This window comes from Dermacentor andersoni, chromosome 3, assembly GCF_023375885.2.
Source record: "Dermacentor andersoni chromosome 3, qqDerAnde1_hic_scaffold, whole genome shotgun sequence".
NCBI classification, from domain to species: Eukaryota; Metazoa; Arthropoda; class Arachnida; order Ixodida; family Ixodidae; genus Dermacentor; species Dermacentor andersoni.
In genome coordinates this window covers 216,539,534-216,558,180 of record NC_092816.1, presented here as the reverse complement: position 1 = coordinate 216,558,180, position 18,647 = coordinate 216,539,534, and the positions used below count along the sequence as shown (strand labels likewise).

The window sequence follows — 18,647 nt, the reverse complement described above, 5'->3', positions numbered from 1 at the left end:
TAATGTTAATAAATGTTAACTTGTCTCCTTTCACCCTCACCGACAGCCCCTTGTATTTAACTACGTTATAATGCCCTCCATTGTTGAACTTGTACAATCTTATGAATACCTTGGCGTAACCATGAGCAGCGACCTTTCCTGGCTTACTCATATCACTAACGTCATATCTTCGGCAAACAGATATCTAGGATTTCTCAAACGTCACCTACGAAATGAACTATGGCACGTTAAGCTACTAGCATACAACTCACCCATCAGGTCAAGGCTCGAATATGCATCCCCACTCTGGCAGCCACATCAAAATTATCTGGCTAACGCGCTTGAAGCCTTGCAGAATCGTGCTGTCACATTCATCCATAATGACTTCTCATTTAATTCCAGCGTAACTGCATTACAACTTCAATCCGAACTTTTGAACCTCCCCACTCGTAGTTGGATCACTAGCTTTTGCCTCATTCAGAAGGCATTTCACAGTTCGCTAAATCATCCCCCATATTAGAAGGTGTGCAATGCCGCTTTTCAAGTCTGGTGACGTAAATTCACCATAATATTAGACTTATATCGTCAACTAGCATTCCTTGCAAACTATTAGAACATTTTTTACTCATGTTTAGGTAATTTCCGCGAGTCTAATGCATACTTTACGACGAAACACTATGGTATTCGTAAATAATTTTCGTGTGAGACACAACTAATTTGCTTGACCAATTAACTTTTCGCTACTCTTGGGAATGGGTGTTTTGTCGACTGCAAATTCCTGAATTTTCAGAAAGCATTTGATCTTGTCTCTAACCCTCTACTTCGTTTAAAGGTAAGCAAATTAAACATCGATCCTAACATTCTTGCCTATATTGAAAGTATTCTTTCTAATAGAACGCAATTTCAGACAAACAATTTTGATTCCTCTTCCTGTCCAGTTTCTTCCGGTGTGCCGCAGGGTTCTCTCCTCGGCTCACTTTTATATTTAGTTGATATTAACGACCTGGCGAATGTAGTTCAATCATCCATCAGGCTATACGCTGATGACTGTGTAATTTATGGCATAATATTGTCACGTGGTCGTGACGTTAATAACACAGTAGCAGTACTGTGAACGACAAAACTAACTCTTATTGGGCGAACCTGTGCCCACAAAACAGGCTACACTTATAGCACAACGATAGCGGCGAACACGCTCGGCGATCGTCGAAAATCTGCTCAGCGGGTCAAGCGCGTCGGCTTTTATACAGCAGTCGTCGAATGTTCCAGACTAATCGCTGGGACCCGCGCGTATTCCACAATGTTCTACGCCATTCGCGTCAGGCGATGAAATCAGATAACATAAGGTTCGGCGACAACAGACAGCCGGGTAGAATCATCGATAACTTTCCAGAAACGTCGGATACATGCAGGCGCGTCCGTCGCTGTGCGATTACAGTTGTTAAGCGGCGAAACGTGGTCGCCCGATAAAGATAAGTACACGTGTCATTACCCCCCTCTTAAAAAGCATCGACCCGATGCTGCATACAAACGAAAGTAATAAAGAAAAACACCCGTAGCAAAGAAAACAACAAAATAAGGAAGTTCGTCAGCGTCCGTAAAATGGTTTCAGACGCACCACGTGGACCACTTCAGATCGTGCGCGGCGCCGCTGTGAATGCGAAATTCCGTCTGGCACGACCTCATAGTCCAGTGCGCCAATACGTCGAATGACCTTGTAGGGTCCGAAATAGCGGCGCAATAGCTTCTCACTCAGACCTCGTCGGCGTATCGGGGTCCATACCCAAACACGGTCGCCGGGCTGGTACTCGACGAAGCGTCGTCGGAGGTTGTAGTGTCGGCTGTTGGTACGCTGCTGGGTCTTGATCCGTAGGCGGGCGAGCTGTCGGGCTTCTTCGGCGCGCTGGAGATAGATACCCAGCACCTCCACCAGATGTCACGTGGTCGTGACGTTAATAACACAGTAGCAGTACTGTGAACGACAAAACTAACTTTTATTGGGCGAACCTGTGCCCACAAAACAGGCTACACTTATAGCACAACGATAGCGGCGAACACGCTCGGCGATCGTCGAAAATCTGCTCAGCGGGTCAAGCGCGTCGGCTTTTATACAGCAGTCGTCGAATGTTCCAGACTAATCGCTGGGACCCGCGCGTATTCCACAATGTTCTACGCCATTCGCGTCAGGCGATGAAATCAGATAACATAAGGTTCGGCGACAACAGACAGCCGGGTAGAATCATCGATAACTTTCCAAAAACGTCGGATACATGCAGGCGCGTCCGTCGCTGTGCGATTACAGTTGTTAAGCGGCGAAACGTGGTCGCCCGATAAAGATAAGTACACGTGTCAATATCACCTGACACTGATCTTGCAGCTCTTCAATCTGACCGGGACGCTAATATACCTGGTGCAACAATGGCTAATACATTTGAACGTTAAAAAGTGTAAAATAATGAGAACCTCCCGAAAAGCTCCTACTTGTAACCCTTCTTTGCATCACAATGAAGGCTGTGTACTAGACGAGGTTACCAAGTGTAAGTATTTTGGTGGTCACCTGACTGCTAAACTTTCTTGGCAATCCCATGTTAACTACGTCGTTAACAATGGTAATCGCACGTTAGGTTTCTTACGCCGCAACTTTTCAAGGGCACCATCTTCTCTTAAATTAACATCATACAAAACACTTGTGAGGTCTAAGCTTGAATATGCATGTGCTTTGTGGGATCCCAGGAAAGAACTTCTCATTAATCAATTAGAATCACTACACAACCGTATAGTGCGCGATTCATTCTGTCAATTTATTCCCGCTTTTCAAGTGTGTCGTCGATGAAACACATTTTGAAGCTTCCTACGTTTTCTCTGCGCAGAAAAGTGTTTCGTTTATCCTTATTTCATCATATTTTTCATAATGCACATCCGTAAAATAAACTTCTTAATGAGCCATAATATTTGTCTTGTCGTACTAATCACCGTCATAAAGTTGAAATTCCGTTTTGCCTTACTAACTTATTTTCCGAGTCATTCTTGCCATAGACATCGAGGGAATGGAACCACCCGCCCACCTCCGTCGTCACCATTCCAAGTGTTTCTGCATATTAATCCGCTGTCGACAATTATTATTGTATATAATAGCCGCCAATAATAACAACAATTATGTATTTTATTTTACTCCCATCTGTAACGCCTTCTGGCATTGAAGGTAATGAACTAAATAAAATAAATAAATATAATCCCACCGCACTTCACGTCCTTTTCGTACTGCCCGGCCGCTAGCCAGAATACCTACGTTTGCTGGGTCATTATTTTTCCGAACATCTATCGACTGGAAAGGCGTTCCTCATGACGTTACCCCAATCCACGGCCCCTCGACGTTTGCAACTGCCGTTACGTCTCATACGCAAGACTTGTGATCATCCTTTATATGTTACTCCTCCCCTTATGTAATATTCGTAAGTGGTCTTTGAATAAATAAAACGAAGAAAATGTGATTAGCGTTGTTAATTATCTTCTGAAGATGCAAAGACCAACTTGGATTAGATGTGTTATGAACACCTAAATATTCATAGGAAGAAACCGCGGCTGAGGGAGAGTTGTTCATGTGATATGTGAAATGACTAAGAGATGCACGAGAGACAGACATCACTTTACACCTGTTAATATTTAATGCCATTAGACAAGTATTGCGCCGGTTATAGAATTTAGGTCTGACTGAATAATGATAGCATCATTATACGAACTATTTCACGGAAAATCAGGCAGTCGTCAGAGAAAAGACGAATATTAGAAAAAAACCAGAGAAGGAAGGTCGTTATTCTCAATGAGTTGAAGTGATAGACAGCACGAATGTGTCCTCGTTCACTGCTGCTGCCGTCTTTCCTGACTCCAGCGTTTTCACACCGAATGTCCACGGTCATCGAGTGTAATGTGTTCATTTTGCTCTGCATGCTCACATTATGCTTGTTGATTTAGCAAGAGAACGTTTACAAGGTAATACGGGCAATAAAAGTACTAACCTTACTTGTACTGTTCTATGCTAATTTGCTATGCAATCGATGTTTCGCCTTTCGGGTGAAACGGCGACTTTTTTTCGAACGAACGCATTGAACGTAATACCGAATAAGGAGCATCATGAAATAAATTGCGAACAATACTGTTTGCGTGTTGTAAAAAAGGCGAAGGTAAATAGAAACGCTTATACCCGCGTTGGGGAAAACAAAGAAGTGAGCCTTGCTTCTTTGGTTAAAACACATTACATTAAAATTTACGCAATATATGAACATTCCACGTAAAAGAAAAACACTGGGAAGACACATGTATCCGCTTCAGATAGCAATGATGTGCGGCACCCTAGCTTTGAGCCTAGGTCGAGATTGACGGTCCTTGACCGTCGTTCACGTGGCAGTGTGCGTACGACACATTTGTGCTGCGGGAATGTTCCAAGAAATCCCCCATTTAAAGGATACTATTTTAGCTTATACTCACGGAAGAGACATTTTTTCTCTTAAGAGCCGTGTTCGCATGACGGTAATTTGTCGTACTTGACTTGGAGGTGTGCGTACTGCGCGTTTAGCTGCAGGGAATTCCCCTTTTTAAGGATGCGATTTGCCTAACTGTTATGCAGGAAAATGCATTTTCCGCATGAAAGCCAAATTCGTAAAGGAGAAATAAACCCCTGTTGAACATTGTCAGGAGCTGAAGTAGAAGGAAAAAGAGAAGAGATAGAAGAAGGAAGGGGAAGAAGGCTGACTTGGCCTGCAAGGAGCAAGGTGGGAATAGGCAGAACACCGTTAGGGGAGAAGGAAGAAGTAGGCTAGAACACCTGGCTAACAAGGCGCTCAACCAAGGTCGTTGAGATTGAAGAGTTGAACAGAAGGAGGACACCGGTGGCTCTGCACCAGCCGGGTTTGATCCTCCACGCCCGCGGCCGTGCGCCGTGGTCGCCAGCAAAGGCTTGGTCCGAGGACAACGGCCCTGTCCTATGCTACGGGGACAACCTCGCCCTCACCAACGACAACGCTCGAGAAGCCAGGCCAATTCCACAGGTACAACCCTTAGCAGAGATGCCAGTAGTCCACCGAGCAATGCGGAAGAACTGCACTGACTCAGACATGCAAGCGCCACACCGCACGTGACTTATTAGGACGTTGTGAGAACTTGTGAAGCGATTTAAGAACTCGGTAAAGATATTAGTGTAAAGGAGAGAGGTTTTACATACATCCGCAACCATTGTTGCGGATGTATGTAAAGTTCACTAGAACTCATCGGTGTGATACATTATAAATGTCTTTGCTGTGTCGGTCCAGATTCATGTCTCCTTCTAAGGTGAGGGATTTAGCTTTCTGGACATTACCGACAACCCTATCAAGATTATGTCTTCACAAGAGGTCAACCGCACGTTGCTCAACTACCGAAGGCTTGAGTTTTACTGGCTGTAAATTCTTTTCTATGGCTGAAATCGCTTTTTCCGAAAACATGTCATCTGCCATTATTACGAAATAACCTTCGTTGTCAGATATTACTGGTCTAAGTTTATGCTCCACAATATAATCAAATAACGGTCGGACAGGGTCAGACGTCTTAAAATGAGAATTTGATTCTTTAATGCTAGCAATACAATCCGAAATACAGCGTGAGCGTTCTTCTTCCGGGACGAACCTGGTTATGCAGCGCGGTATGCTTAAAACGTCAACGGGTTTTATGTTAGGCTTAAAACAGTGCTTAGGACCTAAAGCAAGGGTTCTTTTATGGTTATCACTTACGATGGCGTCTCCAAGAACCAGTACGTTATTTGACGGTGAATTATTAGAAAGGTGTTTCCTCTTACTTTGCTGAAGCTCCGGAAGTTTCATCCTCCATAGGAAGTCCGCGTGTTGCATGGCTAACTTATTCCAATCAGCGTAGGGGCGGTTCCAATGGCGACCGTCTCTCAGGGCCGCGCAACGAACCCTTAGACAAGGAAGGTTATTTCGTAATTATGCCAGGTGACATATTTTCTGAAAAAGCGATTTCAGCCGTAGAAAAGAATTTACAGCCAGTAAAATTCAAGCCTTCGGTAGTTAAGCAACGTGTGGTTGACCTCTTGTCAAGACATAATCTTGATAGGGTTGTCTGTAATGTCAAGAAAGCTAAATCCCTCAACTGAGAACTGCTTTTCTCGGCCAAGACCCATAAACAAGAAATTCCTTTTCGTGCTATAGTGTCAGAGAAAGGGACGTGGCAGGTCTCTGCCACTAGTTACCTACAGAACTGCTTAGCTTCACTAGTTTTTTCAGACCCCTTTTGCTTACGTTATTCTCAGGCACTAGTTCAGTATTTGAGAGAGAAAAATCCTGGTGATTGTACAGCTTTTAGTATGGATATCGAAGACCTGTATTATTCTTTGCCGCATGACGGGTTGCTAAATTCCGTAAATGAGTGCATTAAAGAACAAGTGCAAGAGTCGGCTTTTATTGACAGATGCGGTGTTTCCACGGGAGCTTTTCAAGAAATTCTTTCAATGTACTTGAAGTCGACGCTGATTGGGTGGAGAGATGGAGTTTTTCTGCAGAAATCAGGCATTTTTATTGGCTCAAAGGTTGCCCCTATTCTTAGCAATATTTACCTGAGTAAGGTTGACAACTGCTTAGAGAAAGCATTAGGTGATAGCGTTATAAAGATATTTCGTTACGTTGACGATTACCTGATTTTCTGCAATAGGGAAGAATTCGATTCCGCTGCTACCTCAGTAAGTAATCAATTTAATCTTTATGGGGTGGAGGATTAAAGTTTACCAAGGAATTTCCTCAGCGACGCGTAATTCAGTTTCTTGGCATTACCTTGCTCTTCAAAGAAAATTACGTTTGTTGGCAGTACTCCCCAAGATCTTCGAAGCCGTTGCTAAACTTTCAATCCAAGCATTCCGAAGTAGTAAAAAACGGAATTGCCATGTCGTGCCTTAAGTCTTCCCTCACCAGATCCTACATGCACAAAATGAGCGCCAGTTTTAATGCGCAGGTCCGGCGCCTATTAGAAGCAGGTTATCCTAGTGTAGCAGTGGCCACTGTGGCTGAGCGCCTAAAGAAGTCGGTTTCGAGAGGGACGGACGTGATTACAGAACGAAGTAATAGAAAAAAAAGAGTAGTGGCTATTCCGTATATTTATTCAGTGTCGCACAGGTTTAAAAAAGTTGCAAGTAGATATGATGTTAATGTTGCTTTCACTGCTCCCAATAAGCTAGGTAAGATATGCGCTGCCGTACAGAGAAAAAAGGAGCGGGTAAAAGGCAAAAAACGAACAGATATTTGTCCAGTGAAGCACAATAAGAACAAAAGTTTTACTGACTGTCGTATGGGTGTGGTTTATGAAATTCCCCTTAGCTGTGGCCAGTTCTACGTAGGGCAAACGGGACGATGTATCAATCAAAGGCTAATGGAACATAAAAGGTCGTTAACCGGTGGATCGCCTTCTAATCTTAAGCTACATTGCCGAGATTGTAACTGCACGCCAGAGTTAGATGAATGCGCAATATTGTACAGGCATAAGAATGAAGATACGCGTCTTATGGTAGAGGCATGGCATATCTATAATGGTGGAGGTGCGTGCGTGAGTCAGCCTTCGATTACTTTACATAAGGAAGAGATTAAGTGCATTAACAGTTATCTCTCACGTAGACCGGCACGTGTACCCGACTGACACGTGGTGTTACCATTCCTGACCATGCGCAGATGAGTTTTGTCTTCTTACTTTTTTCGTCTCAGTGCTTCCTTCAGTTGATAGTCGGCGTTCGTGTTGTCCACTTCTCTACTCTTGTGTCCTGTCTGCACGCCTCACTTCTTTCTTGCATAATTGATCGATAACATGGATGTGATCCATTGTAGAGTACCTTTTCCGAAAACCTGCCTGTTCCCTTGTTTGACTGAAGTCCAGTGTTTCCCTTATTCTATTGGTGATTATCTTGGTGAATATTTTATATAATAATGGAAGTAAGCTAATGAGCCTGTAATGTTTCAATTGTTTAGCGTCTCCCATATTGTGGACTAGTATAATGTTTGCATTCTTCCAGTTTTCTGGGATCTTTGAAGTCGATAGACACTTCGTATAGACAGTCGCCAGTTTTCGAAACATTGTCTCCTCCATCTTTGATTAAATCTACTGTTATTCCATCTTCTCCTGCCGATCCTCCCCGTTTCATGTCTTGCAAGGCCCTTCTGAGCTCATCGCTAGGTGGAGTTTCTGTATCCTGTTCATTACTGTTCCGAAGGGAGTTATGCTGAGTCCTCTGGGTACTCTACATGTCAATATAGAACTCTACCGCTGCTTTTACTATAATTTCGAGATTGCTGATGATAATACCCTGCTTAACGTATTGCTTCATTGAACAATTTCCTGAATTTATGTGATTGTCGTGCCCTTGCAGATGTATTTTTTACTTCTGCCTAAAGTTTATCAGCTTTACTTTCGCTCTTTCTCGGTGCAGTTGAGTGATTCTTCTTGCTACGCAAATTTCATTGTCGAGCAGTAGAATTTGGTCACCCTCAACGATGCCTACATTGTCTCGGCGTGTTGGGGTGCTGACAGAAATGACAAACTCGAGCGTAGCAGGATGGAGAGTTAATTTTGAACACGCGCATGACCTGATGGCTCAGAGAGCTCTCCATCGATATCGCTTGTTCTTCAGATAGCGTTATTGATGGAGACTTCAGGTGAATAATCCTGCCGTGTTGGTTAATGAAGTCAACGGCAAGAATTCTGGCCATCACTGGTGAAGGGCAAAGAAGGTCACATGGCAGGTCTGGTCTTGAACGGTAAGTCATGCACTGCTTATTCCCGCCGCTGCGTATTGGGCTTTATCAGGTGTCCTTCAGCTGTAGAGATTTTCACGCCGTTCCGTGAAGTCCGTGCCGCCGAAAAGACTTCGTTGCGGGCGGAGGATCTTCGGCATTTTCATAAAGAGCAACCGCACCCCAATCAGTTGCTGATATTATATTTCGGGATATGGGCATACTAATCCGGGCGTGAGTTAGACCAGTGTACGGTAGGCGCTGTTGCGAGAGATAGAGTCCTAGTGACGGCGACCAAGAAGGTTGCCTGGGTCTCCGCTGCATTGCGGAAATGTAGTCGGCGATGTCACTTGGTCGCTGGCGAAGCCTTCACAGCGAAGCCTCGAATGCCACTTAGCGTGATTGGGGGCGAGGACTTACGGAGTCGCCATCTGCCGGAAGCGCCCCCCTTGCGTAGTATGCGGGATCACGCGGCGCGCTCCTCATAGGTTTCGCTTACGGCACTCAGTAAAAACACCACGCGGCAGCCCTCCTGGGTATTTATGTAAGTACTCTCAAAACGAGGGAACTTTTTGACTGTCGACATTATAATTTTGGGCAAAATGAAAGCAGAGAAGTGTTTACAGACGCTATCGCTTTACCGAATACGTACAGTGAACGCCACTGCGCGTGGTCGCCGCGATGGAGTCTCCTGAACCGGCTTCTTGCGTGAAAGGTAGGCAAGTGCTGATGGTAAACTATGTGAAATATGTTTTTATAGTGGGTTGTCTGTATAACCAAATGGAGCATAACGGAATGAAGCCTCAATGCAGTGATCGGGCGGTTTCGCAGCGACCGACTGCGCGTCTGCATGCATGTCCGCGCACAATGTTTTGCTTTCGGTCTGCGCGCGTGTTGGCACCGTGCCGTGAACTTTAGGCCGCAGGATATGAGCATTTCACAGTACACTAGCAACCATTGTTGTGTGGACGCTATCAGAACTGTTCAAAAATAATTTCGTTATAGAGACGTCGACGCCTACGGCGAATGTGATGTGCTGTCGCGACGATTCAACCTTTTTTGTCTTCTAAATTCTTGGACATTACAATATTATTTCTCAAGTTGCGTCGCACTGTATGTTTAGCGGTCTTCTTAGTGTGCCATTTCCCTCTGCTTCTTTTTGCTAGTCCAGTGCATTAATTCGTAACACAAACATGACCGTATGTCATGCTTTATTTATTTTGCGTCTTACCGCTCCCTTTCCGTTCCAGTGAACTTCCTAGTATCTAGCATCAACAAGTTGATAGACCAAACCGTCATGACATTAGCCGGGCAGCAGGCGCGGGCGAGCGTCTCAGTGCGCGTTTTGTGCTACTCACCGAACATCGCAGTCCCGGCGCCGTAGCAGAAATCTTCCTCGCACCTGTGCTTGCTGCATACCCGAGTTGTAGTAGATGGCTGTCTGCCGGTTCTAAGTTTCGCGAGCCAAGCTTCACGCAGCTCCTTGTCCTGCGGCTACGTGTGATTAAGGCTGACATGGGCTCCGTTGTGCACTTCCGACACTGCAGCACTGAGCAGATGCTTAGCATTCTGCACACCTCCAAAGGTAGCCACTACCTATTATAGTACTTTCAAATGGTGTCAAGCAGACCCCCAAGGCGGTAAAGCCTCACCACTTAATCAGAACCACATCACACCTGGGAGTTTAAACTTTCGTTTTCAGCTCGCTTCGGCGCTTCCGAAGCAGCCGACGCGGCCGCTGTGTCCACGTGATCCCTCATGCCACACGTCACGCCGACGGTGGCGCCAGCTTTTCTAGTGGTGGAGCTCGCCCGCAATAGGCACTGAGGCGACACGCAACCCGCTCCACTGCAGTCGTAGCAGTACAGACGGCGGTTGAACGCGCGCCGTAAGTCCGTCTTCCTTGAAGCATTCTGTATGTTCACAGGTGGTCGGGCTAGAGGAGACGGCGACAAAGGCTGGCAATGGAACACGGAGTGACAGGGCGCCTAGATCGACCATGACGGCGAGCGATGGCGGCATAGGTCATCACTTCAGGCTGGGGCTGCGGTGTTGGCTTCACATGCTCGACTACGAGTGGCCATTGTATCTCCTCTCGCACGGCATCAGCGACGAAGGCCACCTGAGGCCGCATTGGGAATAGCTTTTGTAGCTCCCGGTGCACGATTGCTCGGCTGGTCTCGTGCAAGTCGTCGGTGCCAAGCGCTTAGGCCTGATAATTTGGCTGGACCATTTGGTGATCATTTTGTCTGGTGTGCACTTTTAGCAATTTCTCGGTGACCCTGGTTTCCAGTGAAAAGTCCGCGGTGGTTTTTGGTTGGTTGCGAATTGGTACGGCGAACAGATCTTGCTTCACAGCCCTCATTACGAAACAACGGTTCGTTTCTTCTGGAATGTTGGGGTCAAATGAGCAAGAAGCCTGTAATCTCTTCAGTGAAGATGGCGACTTTTCGTGAGGTAGCTGCCTTGTAAACTCTAGAAAGACTTCAGCCCGTGTTGTCCGCAACACGCGCATAAACGCTTGCAAAGACCTTTTTCGACAAAACAGGTCACAGGACGTTACGGTTGACCTAAGATTCTCGATCCGTGTGCCAGCAGATTCAACCAAAGAAGAATGAGATATCATCGCTTTTCCTCGCTGTTCCAATTGTTGAATGTCGTAATACATTCGTACGTCTCCAGCAAGGTTTCTGGGTTTCATGCCAAGGATCTGCGGAAGGTCACGAGGTTGTTGAAACAGAACAGACGAAGCTAAAGCCGTCATCGTGGCTACTGACTTGGTCTTAGGTTTACGGAACTACTCGGGTAGAATTCCGTGTACCTCGGGCAGGTTTTGAAGCCTACGGCTGCCTCAGTAGTCCTCGATGAGGTTCAATATTAATCATAATAATTACTGTATTGATATGGATATACAAGATTGTTATTCAACAACGACAAGATGATCCGCAAGACCCTCATGCTAGCTGCGGATCCGCTAAATTATATAATGAAAATTAAACAATTCAGACAACGGCACATTCATTTTCTTTTTTTTTATAAGAATCACAGAAATTCTCGAAGAAAATTTGGCAGATACACTTAAGACTGCTTACGTGTTCGAATGTAAAAGCATTGTACCATTTTTGTACATCGCAACGCCGTGAACGCACTCATGCTGTACACTCATGTCGTGGCGCCACCTCCTCGTCATGGACTGCACCGTAACGTGCCCATTGACGCGCGCCCTAGGCCGCACCTTTTGTGAGCCAGATGGCTGCGACGTGACGTGAGCAATGACCCGCCCACACTCTCAGACCGAAATTTACCAAAATTTTGTTTCAAGACCAATATTTTATTTGCAGGAATGTCCCTGAGGAATTTCACGTCAAGGCGAGCGTATTTGATGCGTGTTTACTGTTTGCGCTGTCGGCCGTTTTTGGTACCTTCTTTCGGTCACGCCGCCTACTACATCGGTTGTTCGCGTAATGGGGCATATAATATTTTAGTATTAAAAGAAAGAAAGCCAAACGAACAAAAAAGTGTCCGACGGATACGATAGTCCCTAATGGGAAAATTTGAGCGCAGCTCCATGCGTGTTTTCATTGCGGAATATATTGAGGCAAATAATTTGAGGCTAAAATCACCGCACCCACTGGCAATGGGCCAGTGCCGTCAGCGCCTTCACAGGGGGAGCGGCAGCATTGGAATGGTGGCATGATAGGCAGCATCACAGCCAGCTGTGGAAAAAGACTGCGAATGCGCGAGCAGTGGCAAGAACGCGGTCACACGGCTGCGCCGAGGATGCCGACGCTCAACCCACGAATGGGCGCCTAAGAGTTGCGCTCTATAACCGATAAACGATGGTGCAGCCTGCCGCAGGAGCGAAAAGGTCATGGCCCTTCCCGCCTCGGAGGCGCATCAGCCCCCACATGCCGGGGACGCAGCCAGCAGTACCTAAATGTATAAAGGAGTTGTTGCCAGTTACGATAGTTTTGTCTTCTTCGGTGGCGATTACATCGCGAATGTGCAGGATTGTCCGGAACATAAATGAACATAAACAATGAAACACCTTTACCAGATGCCACGTTGTAGTGACGATGAAGCAGATAGAATTGAAAATTCTGAGCAACGAAACTAACTGTTTATAGGGCGAACGTGTGCCCACTGAAAAAAGGGACACCTAATGATAGTGGCGCGCAGATTAGGGGAAATCTAACATTTGGGTTAAGCGCCTGGACTCTTATATATGACTCGTGGAAGGTTCCATCGTAATCTGTGGTGCTGGCTTACCTTCGAGAAAGTGCAATACCATTCGCGTCGAGCTTGGAATCGGATTACGCAAGGATCAGTGACAACATGGACAACTGATAGAGTCAACGATAACATTCCAGTCATTGCCCGATCATGAAGGCACTTGAGCTCTGCGATAACTTTAGATTGCTGGCGCCAGAAAGACGATTCCCTAATGAAGGATAAACAAGTGCATTTGACAATATGTATGCTTAATGCAGATGCCATTTAGTCGTGAGCACACCTTTTCGAATATTCAAAAATAAAAGAGTTTTTACCTTCCGTTATTGCGCATGTGGAACACCTGTTGTCACACACAGCTCCTTTCAGCATTCTGTGTGCAGCATTCCGAACATCAAGTAAGCTTGAAGCCGCTCTGCCGAGCTCACGCCGTTTCTATTTAATGTTGTATGCGGCACTTTTCGTGACCTGTTTTACTGTATATTTTAGGAATGCTCCTATATTGGTCCATTGAGTCCACCTCACCCTCTCTTCTGCTATATTGCGGCAACTTGCCTTTATGAAGTGACAAGCTACAAGAAGTGTAGTATCCAGCCTACACGTTGCGTCTACTTCCTTACTTTCCTCTACTCTTTGTGATTTACTCTTTTGAGCAAGCGCTCCAGCAAAGCCAGGCCTAACGTGCTCCTCCTGCTGGCCAGCGCAAACTCCAAGTCACTAACAACTGCGTGTTGCTGCTTCGACAGTAAAAGATCAGGCCCAATTTACTGCGCTGTTACGTGCACCATTTTCCCTAGTATCAGACGTGGCATACCTATTGTCAGCATACATCAAATGTTTGGTTTTCTAAAATAGCTGCTGCTTAATGAATATTAAGCCAACGTAAGTTTGTCGTTTCTTCCGACTCTGTATATATGAGTGCCCAACGCGCACAGCCTGTGTCCCCTGCTTTCCATAGTTTCAAAAGAACCTACTAAAATAGCTGCTGCTTAATGAATATTAAGCCAACGTAAGTTTGTCGTTTCTTCCGACTCTGTATATATGAGTGCCCAACGCGCACAGCCTGTGTCCCCTGCTTTCCATAGTTTCAAAAGAACCTACTCCAGCTCTGCCCATTTATTGCCTCCATCACGCAACAGTTTTAGCGTGCGGTCCCTTGGTTTTTCCTAACTAAGTGGTAGCTTAATTGGTAAAACAACCCTTGCGTAATGTCAAATATTTGGGTTTCGCACTTCCTTGTGTCAAGATGCCTTATCGTCGTTTTATCTCCATAATGTTTATTATTATTACAGTGAATCGGTAAATTAAAATTGGTCACATGTCTTATCGGGCTGCATCATCTGTTGACGTAGAGGTCGAAGCGTGTAACAATGTTCTGTTGGCGCATGTTAAAAGGTATTCGAACTGTGCTTCAGGCAAGACGTACAAAGGATGAGAGACACAGAGATTGATTGACAGTGATTGATGGTGTGTAATGGCAGCACGCGGGTTTTTAAGACACGACGATACTACGAGAAAGCAGATATTTGGGCTAGTTGGTAGAAATGCATACGGAAAAAGCTTGCAATGCCGAGAAAAGACAACGGCCATGCGTTCGTCTCCGTCATTTCACGGCATTGTCCTCGTGTCTCCGTGCAAACTTTTTCAGTATGCGATTATGGGCTTCAATATAGTTTTAAATCGGTAGATTTGAGCATCACCTTATTCAGTACGCACGGCTGTGTTACTTTTATTTCTAAATATGCTTTCTTTTCAGCGACCACAATAAAAACAACTATCCTTTGAACGGAAACAAACAGCACTTGAACGGGACGAGCAGAGGATGACAGACAAAGGCTTCTCTCTCGTCTGCCATCCTCACTTCCTCCCGTCCAAGTACTGTTTCTACTCGTCCACATGATGTATGAACCAGCCTACACCAGCACACTAATTCAGACTATCCTGTTCCACTACCCTGTTCGATGCAGTACAATGTTATTGTTGTGGTACAAGCGGTGTTATTATTGTGCCAGAGCTTTACGGTGCCTTTTGCATCCGTTCGTAGATGGTGGTCACTGTGAACGAGTGCGCCAAGGACATGGTGCGGAATTTCGCAGACGCTGCAAGGGAAGGGAAACCATATGACGTCAAGTTGTAAGTATGCTGCGCTTTCGCAGTTAGAAGTCTGACAAGCAAGATGTTTGACACCCATATGAAGTATAACGCACACTTAAAGGTATTTCGAGCAGCAATTGCGCATTTAATGAAAGCGCGAACCAGAAAAAGAAGATCAGACAAGAAAAATGCTGCTTCCAGCTAGCTTCAGATCAAATATTTTCATGGATAAATGGAGTCCTAAGAATTAACTACAAATACAAGCCTGAGCTCCACTTGGCCGCTAGAATCGCCGTTCTTTAGACAATGCTGCTGGTAAAGTTGTAAATGTAATCGGCGCCTTTATGGCACATGCATTTAACTACCATTGGTTTGCTAAAATGCTCAAAGATACAAATATAAGCTCAAGCTCTGCTTGCTCTCCACAACCGTCGCCATTTGCGCAATGCTTTAAACAAATCTGATAGGTGCCATTTATAGCACAGGCATTTAACAACCGTCTATTTGCTTCAATGCATCAATATACAAATACAAACGCAAGCTCGACTTGTTCTGCACAATCATCATTTGTGTATTGCTTTATACGAATGTGATAAAGGGTACTTATGGCACACGCACTTAACAACAGTCTGTTTGCTATAATGCACAAAAATGCAAATACAAGCGCAAGCTCCACTTGCTCTCGATAATCGTCTTCGTTTGCGCAATGCTTTGAATGAAAGTGAAAGGTGTCATTTATGGCATGCGGCATTACCCAGAATCTGTTGGCCTTAATGCATACATATATAAGTACAAGCGCAAGGTCCACTGCTCAGCACAATCATCATTTATGCAATGCTTTATACGAATGTGATAGGGGGAATTTATGGCATATGCACTTAACAAACGTCTCTTTGCTGTAATGCATAAAAATGCAAATACAAGCGCAAGCTCCACTTGTCCTTCATAGACATCGTAATTTGGGCAATGCTTCGACCGAATGTGATAGATGCCATGTATGTTATACGCATTTCGCAACCGTCTGTTTTCTATAATGCATAAATATACAAATACAAACGCAAGTTTCAGTTGCTCTGGATAATCAGCAATTAGCAATGCTTAATATGCGAATATGTGAGGGGGAAATAATGGTACACGCGCTTAACAACCGTCTGTTTGCTGTAATGCCAAAAGTACAAATACAAGCGTAAGCTCCACTTGCTCAAGACAATCATCGTCATTTGGACAATTTCTTGAACGAATGCGACAGGTGTTTTTAAATGGCATACGCATTTGACAACCGTCTGTTTGCTATATTGCATAAATATACGAGTGCAAACGCAAGCTCCACTTGCTCTGGAGAATCATCACTTGTGCAATGCTTCAATATGAAAAGGATAGGGGGCATTAATGGCACATGCACTTAACAACCGTCTGTTAGCTATAATGCGCATAAATGCAAGTACAAATACAAGCGCAAGCTCCACTGGCTCTCGATAATCGCCTTCATGTGCGCAATGCTTTGAATGAATGAATGAGGCACTGCAATAGCGAACGGTCATCAGAGGACTGACGAAGACGACGATCGCCGATAGTCTAGCGTACGGGCTCCATCTTGTATACCTATCTTTGGCCGTTGTATATATATATATATATATATATATATATATATATATATATATATATATATATATATATATATATATATATTGTCAAGCGTCTTTTCTCCCCATACCAATATTGCCGAATACGTAATTCGATAATATCTCATATTCCCGCAGTAGTTGCCTGCTTCAAGCGTATACTACGCACTTTCCTGAATAATTTATTAATACCTTAGCTTCATGGCCGTGAACAACGTACCACTTACGACCAGCAAACATGTCAAGATTACCACCTCACTTTAGCCTGGCGAGTGCCCTTGATTAGCTCGTTGCCTGTGCGGGAGCGAAATTACCGTGGCGCTCGCAGTGCTTATTTAGCATGGCATGTCAAGCGCCAGTTCATCGTGATGTTGGCGCGCCGTCTAGCGCGCTAACATCCCAATCTGTTGGCGGTAACCACACGGGAGATAAATTATCAGTTTACTCCTGCAGGATTCCTTATAACTGAATAACACGAAGACACTTTTGCCGTCACGAATTTTGATGTGGCGAGAAATTCGCCATTGTAGTCGAAGCATCAAGAATGTCTTAGGGAGTGTGATTTACAGAATCACTAATCGAAAACATAGGCTGAACGAAGAAATTAAGTGAATCAGGATGATGAGATGGGTTTGTTCGTAGTTGATAATGTTCTATAGGTGCATTGCACGTGCTGCACTTAGAACCTCAATCGTGTAATTTGATCCTGCGTGCTCTGCGTCACTACAACTACCAACAAAAGCAAGAATAGGGCTTGTTAGAGCTTTATTTTAATTCGTGTAAACCAGCTGCAATTCACACCGGTAAGGGTGCCATTATATATGTGATAAATTGAACATGTTTGTTGATGCAGGATCTTTGGAGCGTTTGGTTTAGACGTCACAGCGCAGACAACATTCAGCTTCCGCCTGGACTCCCACCGAGACGTACACAATCCGTTCGTCTTGCAGGCCAAGCGCTTCTTCGCTGCTGAATATAACTGGAGAGCCTTTCTTAGTTGTAAGTATTGCGCAAATCACTGCGGTGCGGCGCTTTTTATAGTTATCGAGGAACTCACGCAGCGCGAGCTATTGCGATTGTCTTGCGGCTGGGAACGTACGGCACATCGTGTTGACTGGGTCGTAAATGTAAATATTGACTAATTTTAATGCGTTAATGAAATCCAAATGTCTTGCAAGACTATATATATATATATATATATATATATATATATATATATATATATATATATATATATATATATATTGCAGAGTACATTCAGTCTCTCTATATAACTTCCATAGAATACGAATAGGCATTTGATTCCGTAGAGACACCACCAGTCATAGAGGCATTAGGTAAGGAAGGAGTACAGACCGCTTACGTAAATGTCTGCAGATATTGCACAGCTACCTTAATTCTCCACAGCAAAAGCAGAAAGATACCTATAAAGAGAGGAGTCATACAGGGAGACACAATCTCTCCAATGCTATTCAGTGCGTGCTTGGAAGAAGTATTCAAGCTATTAAACTGGGAAGGCTTAGGAGTAAGGGTCGACGGCGAATATATCAGCAACCTTCGGTTTGCCGACGACAGTGTTCTATTCAGCAACACTGCAAATAAGTTACAACAAATGATTGAGGACATTAACAGAGAGAGAGTGTAAGAGTGAGGTTGAAGTTTAATATGCAGAAGACAGAGATAATGATGAAAAGTCGGGCAAGGGAACAATAATTCAGGATCGCCAGTCAGCCTCTGGAGTCTGCGAAGGATTACGTTTACCTAGGTCAAATGATCACAGGGAACCCTTATCATGAGAAGGAAATTCATAGAAGAATAAAATTGAGTTGGATTGCATACGGCAGACATTGTCAGCTCCTGATTGGAAGCTTACCACTATGACTGAGAAAAAAGGTGTACAATCAGTGCATTTTACCAGTGATGACATATGAGGCAGAGGCTTGGAGACTGACAACAAAGC

The 18,647-nt window shown here is 44.6% G+C and overlaps 1 protein-coding gene across 1 annotated transcript in view; it reads left to right on the top strand.

The window, feature by feature from the left end:
• Positions 1–18,647, top strand: part of LOC126536368 (cytochrome P450 3A9-like) — a 357,446-nt gene that overhangs the window by 132,177 nt on the left and 206,622 nt on the right. The window contains exons 6-7 of the mRNA XM_050183303.3: positions 15,016–15,104; positions 17,541–17,686. Coding sequence (XP_050039260.2) covers positions 15,016–15,104; positions 17,541–17,686 — 235 coding nt within the window. The remainder of the gene's footprint in view (positions 1–15,015; positions 15,105–17,540; positions 17,687–18,647) is intronic.